Raw genomic sequence first — 11,090 nt, forward strand, 5'->3', positions numbered from 1 at the left:
CTTTATGAGAGTGGCGCGCGTGCCTACTACAGTATATGCACCCCCACCCATAAGCGCTGCCCATACAGTTTCAAACAGTTCTCTGACTCATGCCGCGAGCATCACAGATGCAACGCGCGAGCCAAGAAACTCCCCGCTAAGAACGGGAAGCTTTATGAAAGTGGAGCGCGTGCCTATTACAATGTATGCACCCCCACCCGTAAACACTGTCTATACAGTTTCAAACATTTCTCTAGCTCATGCTGCGAGCATTATGGAGATAGCATACGTGCCTGTAATCTCACACGCACCCCTGCACTCGGCACTCAACAAAGCTGCTCAGCGCGCTCCCGCGCCTCTGAGAGCTGTAAGCTCAGTGTTAGCCCAAGGCAATTCGCTGGCAGGGCCCATACGTCACTGCGACACACCCCCAGCCAGCATTCAGCCCATATCTGTGCGAGCAAAAGCCTGGGAAAAAATCCCCGACATGCCGAAATGGGTTTTGAACATAATAAAACAGTTACTCGCTTCAATTCGCTCGCAGACCACCCTGCTTTTCAGAGGTGGTCGAGACGAAAGTGAGGAAAGATGTTTCACATGTTCTACACACCGAGGTGCTCAAACTGATAGAGAAGGGTGCTATAGAAACTGTTCCTCCCTCTATGAGTGAGGCGGGTTTTTACAGCCGCTACTTTCTCGTCCAGAAAAAGGACGGTGGCCTCCGCCCCATCCTAGATCTCAGACATCTGAACAAAGCTTTAATGATTCGCTCGTTCAGAATGTTAACGACCAAACATATCCTCGCGCAAGTTCGCCCCGGGGATTGGTTTCTATCAGTGGATTTGAAAGACGATTACTTTCACATTCCGATAGTGCCTCATCACAGGCCATTTCTGAGATTCGCTTTCGAGGGACAGTCATACCAGTACACAGTACTACCATTCGGCCTATCATTGGCCCCCCGTACATTCACGAAATGTATGGACGCAGCACTTTCCCCCCTGAGACAGCGGGGAGTGCGAATACTGAATTACCTCGACGATTGGCTAATTCTAGCACAATCAGAGAGTCAATTAACGACACACAGATCTTGGATTATCAGCCATCTAGAATGCCTGGGTCTGAGAATCAATTTTGCAAAGAGCGTGCTATCCCCCAGCCAGAATATCTCTTTTCTGGGAATAGTGCTAGACTCAGTGCAGATGACGGCGCGCCTCTCATCAGAGCGCGCGCTCGCTATTCGGCGCCTTGCAACATCATTCAGAGCGGGCGCGCGCGCCCCCGTCAAACGATTTCAAAGGATGCTCATTCTCATGGCCTCGGCATCAGCTGTACTCCAGCTAGGATTGTTGCACATGCGTCCTCTCCAACGCTGGCTCAAGAGCCGTGTCCCCACTCACGCGTGGCGCTCGGGCCACTTTTTAATCAGAGCGAATCACGGCTGGAAGGCCGTCGACTGGTATCAAACCGGCGTGAGTCTGGGTGTGAACACACGGAGAAAAATGATCACGACAGATGCCTCCAAAATAGGATGGGGGGACCTTTACAAGGGCAGGCCTGTCTCCGGCTTTTGGTCAAACCCGGAAAAGCGCCTACATATAAACTGTCTGGAAATGAAAGCGGTCGCCTTGGCTCTCAGAGCCCTGCTTCCGTACCTGAAAAACGAACACGTCCTGGTCCGAACGGACAACATGACAGTAGTATCATATATAAATCGCCAGGGTGGACTCAGGTCGAACTCCCTGCACTCTATGGACAGGGAGCTCATCTTATGGTCACAGCACAACCTGCGCTCGCTGAGAGCAACGCATGTGCCAGGCGTCCTGAACCAGGGAGCGGACATGCTGTCCAGAGACAAAGTTCTCCCAGGAGAATGGTCTCTCCACCCCCTGACGGTTCAGTGGTTATGGCAAAACTTTGGCGAGGCAGAGGTCGACCTCTTCGCCTCCAGGGAAAATGCGCACTGCCCTCTTTTCTTCTCAAAGAGCATGGACGCGCTCGCCCAAGTCTGGCCAAGCCGCCCCTTGTATGCTTTTCCCCTGATCGCGATGCTACCTCAGGTCATCAGTCGGATCAGGGAGGTGAAATGTGCAATATGAAATGTGCTTATATGCCCAAAAGTGGAAAGTGTTCAGTGACTGGTGTGATACCAAGAGCTTGAACCCCAAATCGTGCGAGATACTAAGTGTACTCGCCTTTTTGCAAGAGATGCTGGAGGCGGGCCGCACACCCTCCATGCTCAAAGTCTATGTGGCTGCCATAGCGGCGTCACACAATCCTGATAAAGGACGCTCATTAGGGAAAAACGACCTAATCATTCGTTTCCTAAGAGGCGCCAGGAGGATGAACCCTCCTCGCCCCCCCTTGGTACCGGTCTGGGATCTGGCCACGGTCCTGGATGCACTCAAGAGTGCCCCGTTCGAACCTCTCCGAACCGTGCACCTTAAACAGCTCTCGCTCAAGACTGCGCTCTTGCTGGCACTCGCCTCAGTCAAGAGAGTGGGCGACCTGCACGCGCTATCATCAAGCGCTGATTGCTTGGAATTTGGACCTAACGACTGCAGAGTTGTCCTTAGGCCAAAGCACGGGTATATTCCTAAAGTGCTCTCCACACCCTTCAGAGTACAGGTGATATCTCTGGCAGCGCTATCGTCTCCAGCAGACGAAAATGACACTAATTTACTCTGCCCGGTCAGGGCGCTCAGAGTATACTTGGAACGTTCTGCTCCGTTCAGACAGACGGAACAGTTATTCGTATGCATTGGCGGCCGCACTAAAGGTCTCGCAGTTTCAAAGCAAAGAATATTGCGCTGGATAGTAGATGCTATAGCGCTGGCTTATGAAGCCAGGGGCCTTCAATGCCCCTTAGGCGTCAGAGCTCACTCTACGAGGAGCATGGCCTCCTCGTGGGTGTGGTCAAGTGGGATACCCATTGAGGATATTTGTGCGGCAGCAGGCTGGGCCTCGCCTTCAACATTTATCAGGTTTTATAACCTACAGGTCCCCTCATTGCATTCCAACATTCTATCAGCCTGACTGTAGTATGGATTGGAGTACGTATATGCTGAGCATTATCTCCTCCCTTATAAGGTCCGTCTCTGACTGACTTAGAGGGTTTTTTATGCATATCAGTAAAACGAAAAATCAGTACATAAGATATGTGCTTGTGTTTTTACAATGAGCGCCCCACCATGGGCCACCTTGGGGCAAAGGTGCTCTGTATTATTCCATTATATAGCTCGCCGTTGGCCGGCTCGTTGAATAATCACTTTGCTTAAAGGCTCAGGCATCTGCCTCTGGCTTTATAGAGCGAAGTCAGCACACACGGCGTTTTGCATGGTGTTCCCGTAGCGTAAGCTACTTACGCAATAGGAGAGACCTCTCGAGAGGGAACGACTCGGTTACTAACGTAACCTCGGTTCCCTGAGAGGAGGGAACGAGTATTGCGTAAGTAGCTTACGCTATGGGAAAACTCAGTTTCTCGAGAAATATTGAAGTCTTTATGTAAAACGCATTGCAGCTGCACAGCAGACAGCTCTGAACGCGCAACCAATGAGCGCGCTTCGCGCTCGCGCGCTCAGAGCCCGCCAAGATGTGCATGGCCAAGGCTATTAGGCGCCCTGTCATGAGAGTTCTTTAGGTTCAATCGACTGAAGCGACTGACCAAGCACAAGCACGGCAGCTTACGCAATACTTGTTCCCTCCTCTCAGGGAACCGAGGTTACGTTAGTAACCGAGTCGTTCTGTGTGTGCACTACCATTGAATTGCTTCTTGTTAATTTAATCAACAGCATTTTTTTCTATCTTATATATTCTTACATTGACACACAAGGACATAGTCCAGTTTCTCACATTAACACTGTTCTAAGTTAAAGGAACAGTTCACCGAAAAGTAAAAATTATCTCATAATTTGCTCACCCTCATGCCAGATGTGTAATAATTTTTTGTCATCAGCTGAACACAAATGAAGATTTTTATAAATATATCTCTGCTCTGTATGTCCAATCAATGCGTAAGTAAATGGTGGCCAGAACTTTGAAGCTCCAAAAAGCACAAAGGCAGCATAAAAGTAATCCATGCAACTCCAGTTATTAAATCTATATTTTCAAAATTCTTATTTTTACTATAAATTCTCCTCCTTACCCAGCAGGTGGCGATATGCAGGAAGAATGTGAATTGCCAAAAAACAAAGAAGAAATTTATTGTAAAAGGACATACATATCGGTTTTTTTCTCACCCACCCTTGTCATATCTCTTGTGAAGACATGGATTTAACCACTGGAGTCATTTGGATAACATTTATGCTGCTTTTATGCTGCTCAATTATTATCCCTGTCCCTAAGAAACCAAAAATCACAGGACTTAATGACTACAGACCTGTCGCCCTGACATCTGTGGTCATGAAGAGATTTGAGAGACTGGTGTCGGCCCACCTGAAGGATATCACTGGACCCTTTCTAGGTCCCCTTCAATTTGCTTATTGAGCAAACAGGTCTGTGGATGATGCAGTCAACATGAGATTGCATCATGTCCTGCAACATCGACAGACCAGGGACATACGCAATGATCCTTTTTGTGGACTTCAGCTCGGCTTTCAACACCATCATCCCAGCTATTCGCCAGACTAAGTTAAACCAACTCCCTGTTCCCATGTCTATCTGTCAGTGGATTACCAGCTTTCTGACGGACAGGCAGCAGCTTGTAAGACAGGTAAAATTCACTTCCACCACCTGTACCATCAGCACTGGTGCCCCCCGGGGATGTTTGCTCTCGCCACTACTCTTCTCCCTCTACACCAATGACTGCACCACCAAGGATCCCTCTGTCAAGCTCCTGAAGTTTGCAGATGACACCACTGTCATCGGCCTCATCCGAGATGACGATGAGTCTGCACATAGAAAGGAGGTTGAATGGCTGGCTGTCTGGTGCAATCAAAACAACCTGGAGCTGAACATGCTCAAAACGGTGGAGATGATTGTGGACTTTAGGAGGAACACCCCAACATTGTCCCCCCTCACCATTCTAAACAGCACTGTGGGAGCAGTTGAGTCATTCAGGTTCCTGGGCACTACCATCTCACAAGACCTGAAGTGGGAGACACACATTGACTCCATTGTGAAAAAGGCCCAGCAGAGGATGTACTTCCTTCGCCAGCTGAGGAAGTTCAACCTGTCACAGGCGCTGCTGATACAGTTCTACTCAGCAGTCTGTCCTCTGCACTTCAATAACTGTCTGGTTTGGTGCAGCTATGAAATCGGACATCAGAAGACCACAGAGTATACATTTCGGACTGCTGAGAGGATTATTGCCCCCCCCCTTCAAGAACTATACACTTCCAGAGTGAGGAAAAAGGCTGGTAATATAACTCTGGACCCCACTCACCCAGCCCACTACCTTATTGAACTGTTGCCTTCTGGCTGACGCTTCAGAGCTCTGAGCACCAGAAACGTCAGACACAGGAACAGTTTTTTCCCTCAGGCTATCCATCTCATGAACAGTTAAAATTTCCCCATTGAGCAATAATTATGTACAATACACAGTTAAGTCTATTTATATTATCCAACATATCCACTTCTGCCATTACATTTGTGTTTTTTATATAACGGATTTGTAATAGATTTGCAATACGTGTGTATGTGGGTATGTATGAAGTTGTGTGTCTGAGTGTATGTGTATAATTATTTATTTATGTATTTTAATTATCTATGTCTTGCTGCTGTTTTTGTATTGTTGTACACTGGAATCTCCTGTCACCAAGACAAATTCCTTGTATGTGTAAGCATACTTGGCAATAAAGCTGATTCTGATTTATATGTTTTTAGGACCTTCAAAATTGTACTCCCCATTCACTTGCATTGTAAGGACCTACAGAGCTGACATATTCTTCTAAAAATCTTTGTTTGTGTTCAACAGAAGAAAGAAAGTCATACACATCTGGGATGGCATGAGGGCGAGTAAATTATGAAAGAATTTTCATTTTGGGTTAACTATCATCACTTTAAAATATTTCCATAGTGTACACAATGCTGATACACTATCAACAAACATCTTTTAATACACCAATTAATCAATCCCTCACCTCAGACTGTGTTTTGGAATGTTTTTGTACATTCCTTCTATATTAACATACACTAGAGTCTTGCATATGTAGATCCTGGATACTGTACCTACATTGACATTTTGTAGAGTGGAGTAGACTAATAAACAGTAATTGTATCTGTTAATTAAGGAAGAGTCTATTAACAGCAATATTTCAGTTGAGTTGTCCACCAGTATGAATTACAGAAAAGCATCCCTTATGGCTTGCATTTTGTTGAATCAGTCGTTCGTTCATGTCCAATCAATATTGGGTCACTGCCACTAGTAGGAGTCATGAGCTCGTAGCGCAACCAAATTCAGCACCCACGAGGAACTCGAGCACACACTTGGACGCACATGGATGATGTCACCGTTTTAATGCTGACGCTGATGTTCACTCGAGCGTGTGTTTGAACCAAAAGTATTGAGATTTAACACATAATCACAATCGTAAAACTTTCTCCAAAATGAGCACAATGTTTGCAGATACGATTCTGATTGTGTTTATATCTATTTGCACGGCATTATTAGCGGAAGGTAAGTAAAACGTAAATTCAAGTGCCTTAATTGTCAGATAGAACTAAGCGAATGTATTTAGCTCTGTGTAAGCAGATATTCATTGCATATATAACGGGGTTCCTTGCTCTATTTTTACAGGAATAACATGGGCTCTTGTATACCGCACAGACAAGTACAAGAGACTAAAGGCAGAGGTTGAAAAACAAAGTAAAAAACGTAAGTTAATTAAACGAATGATGCATTTTCGTTGTACAGTGTCTATATCTCTGTGTCCTTGGCGTCTCTTTAATCCATGTGACAATGGTTTAAAATTGTGCAACTTGTTCTAGTGGAGAAAAAGAAAGAGACAATTACTGAATCAGCTGGGCGTCAGCAGAAGAAAAAAATTGGTGAGAAACGATACAGAATTTTTATGCGAATTTTCACGGGGAAAAAAATGTGAAGAGTGACTTTAATATTGCTTTCAACAGAGAGACAAGAGGAGAAACTCAAGAACAATAACAGAGACCTGTCCATGGTATTGTAATATTTTCTACTCATTTATTTTAGAATTCATGATTACTTAATATGTTTTATTTCTTATTATAATGATAAATCTTGCAAGTTGTAGCCTATTTGTAAATAGTATTGCATTAGATACATTTTTAATTGCAGGTACGGATGAAGTCGATGTTTGCCATTGGCTTTTGCTTCACTGCATTGATGGGCATGTTCAATTCCATGTATGTTGGCCAACACATTAAATACAATTATTATTTAATTACTTATTTTTAAACACAATTCAATATCATATTTGATTAAACTACACAACAATGACTCTTTAAGACATTATAGGTATTACATTATTATCTTCAGTTAATGCCTGATCTTCTGTAAAGCTTTGAAACGATTTGTGTTGTGAAAGGTGCTATACAAATAAAAAGATTTGTTTGACATTACACACACCACTTTATTATCACTGTTCAGTAATACCTGCTTTGATTTGCTAAAGTTGTGTGATATGGACAGCTATTTAACTTTTGTGCCTTAAGATCTTATTTTTGTGTTTCTCAATCCAGCTTTGATGGTCGTGTTGTGGCCAAGCTTCCATTTGTCCCCTTATCCTATATCCAAGGCCTCTCACACCGCAACCTACTTGGTGAAGATTACACTGATTGTTCATTCATCTTCCTCTACATCCTGTGCACCATGTCAATTAGACAGGTAATCTTTAGCTATTATTTACATATTAATTAATCAGTGAATGGAAGGGTCTCTGGGTTTATGACTGTATAACTGGAAGGTTCGTATTCAGGGTAGACTTGCATCTGACATTCTCATTGGTCAACAGATGTCTATGACAGAGTGCGTTGAAGCAGAAGTTTGAATATTCTCAACTTTTGCTCGCATGCTGTAGCGTTATTCTTACAAACTCATTTGCACTGTTAAAATCTATGGATTTGTAGCATTATCTGATACCGCGTAAACTCTAGTGTGTAGGTGGCCTAAAACACTTCTGTGGCGGGGCCAGAGGTTGTGATCATACACACCCGGACCCTTATCAGGCTAATTATGCCTCCGAGAGGGATAAAGGCCGACTGTGGAGGATTGTGTGAGAGAGTTAGTTAGTTTACGGACATGTCCGTCATGTGTGTTTTGTCTTAAGTTTATCATTAAAATATGATTTATATCGACAAGCCGGTTCTCGCCGCCTCCTTTCCATTGACTACGTTACAACTTCTTTTAATGCAGTGGTTGATTGACAGGTGAATAGGCGGTCCTTTCCTGTATGGGGCCACTTAGGATGGATTAACTTTTTAAAGTACAAATACAAGAAGTAATCCAATTACAAATGTTTTGCACCCCATTTACACAAGCACATCTTAATACCAGGTGTAAACAGGGCCTTATGTAATGCATGTACTAACCCTTACCACTGAATAAATGTGTACCCACAGAATATCCAGAAGATGCTTGGTCTCGCTCCCTCTCGTGCAGCCACCAAACAGGCTGGAGGATTTTTAGGACCACCTCCACAAGCTGCCAAGTTTTCATAAATATTTGTACACAGTGAGATCCCTACATAGGAAGTGGACACCCTCTGCTGTACATTGTGTGAACAACAGAGTTTGTTTGTCAGATTGTGCAGCTACCAATATCTGTGGTGACCAATGAAGTCATAGAATTGTCAGTCTTTTATTATTTTATTTTTTGCTGTTTGTTTGCTTTTTCCCATTTTTAGTTTTAGGTAAATTACTACATTTATAAGTTATATGTAGTCAGAAGTTTTTAACTGAACAATATTGAGTAAACAGTTATGAATGTAAATTCATATTAATAGCATTTCTGTAAATGCTTCAAGTACATTTACAAGTCAACTTACTGTATCTGTTTATCAGAGGTTTAAAAATATTTTGTAATTTATTATCTTATGATTAACTACAAGACATGCTAATAAATATAACATTAATATTGAGATCCCGGGATGTTTAATTTTTGTTCATTGACTAATAAAATTGTTGATTACTGTGTACCCCCTGAATTGTTAGAATGTTTATCTTTGTGTATGTTTTATTTATGTGAAATAAATTACTTTTTTGAGTTTAGAACTTGTTTTTTCTTCTTTAGTCTTCGTTTTAAATTTTTATATTTTAAGACTAAGACAAAACTTTATATTTAACTCTATGGACTAAGTAAAGAGAATAATTACATTAGTAATGTAATAATGTAGTTGGTTATTTTTATTATTATTTTTATTCCAAGTCATTTTTTTGCAATTTGGAGTATATTATTAAGGGCTAAGCCTTCTGCAATTGCTCTGCAGTGTTCCTCCATAAAATTACAGATACTGTTCCTTTTTATGGGCACAGATGTTCAATGTAGCAGCCTCTAGTTGCTGTAAAATGCAGCCTTGGACATGTTTTAATAGGTGCTGAAAAAGTACACTGTTTACACATGCTTATGTAATGGATATTCAAGTTAGCTTTCATTGTTATTTAGCTGTTGTGTTTGCATGCAGAATTTAAATTGTAGTTCTCTGACATTTCCTGGTGATAATGTTATACATAGAATATTTACATAGAATTTTAGGACTTCAAACAGAAACTTAGTCACTGAGCTAACTTTAATTCACTGACTTTATTAGGAACACTATATTAAGAATGGGTAATGGCAATGCTTTGCCCTTTGCTCTCAAAACAGCCTTAAATCATTGTGGTGTGGATTTCACAAGCTGTTGGAAACATCCCTTTAAGATTCTTGTCCTTGTTGACTTGATTGCATCATACAATTTCTGAAAATGTCTTAGCTGTACATTTATGCTGTGAATCTCCCTTTCTACCACATCCCAAAGATGTTCTATTAGATTCACCTCCAGTGATTGGGCAGGCCACTGAAGAACAGTGTTCTTGTTTTATGACATGGTGCATTATCATACTAAAAGTAGCCATTAGACGTAAATTGTGGCCATGAAAGCATGCACATGGTCAGCAACAATACTCAAATTAGCTGTTACATTCAAGCGATGATTGATTGGTTTTAACAGGTCCAAAGTTTGCCAAGAAAACATTCCCCACACCATTACACCACCACCAGCCTGGACTGTTGACAAGGCAGGTTTGGTGCATGGATTTATGCTGTTGGTGCCAAATTCTGACCCTACCATCTTTGTGCCTCAGCAGAAGTGTGTGAGAAAATCAAGGAGATCAGCAGTTTCGGAAATACTCAAACCAGCCCGTCTGGTACCAACAATCATGCCACTGTTGAAATAACTTGAGATCACATTTTCCCCCATTGTGATGGTTAATGTGAACATAAACTGAAGCTCCTGACCCCGTACCCTGCATGGTTTTATACATTGCACTGCTGCCACACGATTGGCCGATTAGATAATCACATGAATAAGTAGGTGTACAGGGGTTCTTAATAATGTTCTCAGTGAGTGTACAATACACGCAGGATTTAAAAACAAATTGTATAGCACAGAATAATTTCAGTATACATGTTACACACATATCAATAATGCCGCAGAGTTAAGAGATACAAAACAAGCCTTATGGGACACATTACAACACCAACACAACTAAAAGGGCACGGTGATATCGGTTATGACACAGTTTAAACGTTCAGGTATGTAGCCATACGTTGTTTTATTGTGGTTCATGGTTGCAAAGTGAAAAAGGGTGCATACAGACATCTGAGTGCCATGAAGGAATGGGAGTGATAATAAATAAAATGTAAGTTTTTATGACTCTTTGTAATGGTGCAAATAAAGTAGCAGTCTGCATTTTCTAAGTGAATGCCTCCCTATATTGTTTACTATGGAAAATTGTTGTCCTTCGGGTTAAAGAGTGCTAGATCTACTGTCCTTGTTGCAGTACAATCTGGTTGATTGTCTTTCTGTGATATACAAAGAGTTTACTTTTACAGATCATAATTGTCTACAGTGGTGCAAGACAAGGTCCGATCATATTCATCATCTGGACGTGTTGTGCGGCCGAAATGTGTTAAAAACGGTTCGAATTTTAGAGGCGGT

The 11,090-nt window shown here is 42.4% G+C and overlaps 1 protein-coding gene across 1 annotated transcript; it reads left to right on the forward strand.

Moving 5' to 3' along the window:
- Window positions 1-6,421: 6,421 nt before the first annotated feature.
- Window positions 6,422-9,111, forward strand: LOC127621122 (calcium load-activated calcium channel). The gene is made up of 7 exons (XM_052094584.1): window positions 6,422-6,595; window positions 6,716-6,793; window positions 6,907-6,966; window positions 7,048-7,094; window positions 7,232-7,299; window positions 7,636-7,780; window positions 8,515-9,111. Exons 1-7 carry the CDS (start codon window positions 6,526-6,528, stop codon window positions 8,611-8,613), a joined length of 567 nt encoding a protein of 188 aa, XP_051950544.1. The 5' UTR covers window positions 6,422-6,525; the 3' UTR covers window positions 8,614-9,111.
- Window positions 9,112-11,090: the final 1,979 nt, after the last annotated feature.

Source organism: Xyrauchen texanus, chromosome 27 (assembly GCF_025860055.1).
Source record: "Xyrauchen texanus isolate HMW12.3.18 chromosome 27, RBS_HiC_50CHRs, whole genome shotgun sequence".
Classification (NCBI taxonomy): Eukaryota; Metazoa; Chordata; class Actinopteri; order Cypriniformes; family Catostomidae; genus Xyrauchen; species Xyrauchen texanus.

Excerpts from the sequence above, each read along its gene's own strand:
- LOC127621122 (XM_052094584.1), top strand. The coding sequence starts at position 6,526 with ATGAGCACAATGTTTGCAGATACGATTCTGATTGTGTTTATATCTATT. Across the intron at positions 6,596-6,715 it reads CACGGCATTATTAGCGGAAG|GAATAACATGGGCTCTTGTA; the intron begins GTAAGTAAAACG and ends CTATTTTTACAG. Across the intron at positions 6,794-6,906 it reads TGAAAAACAAAGTAAAAAAC|TGGAGAAAAAGAAAGAGACA; the intron begins GTAAGTTAATTA and ends AACTTGTTCTAG.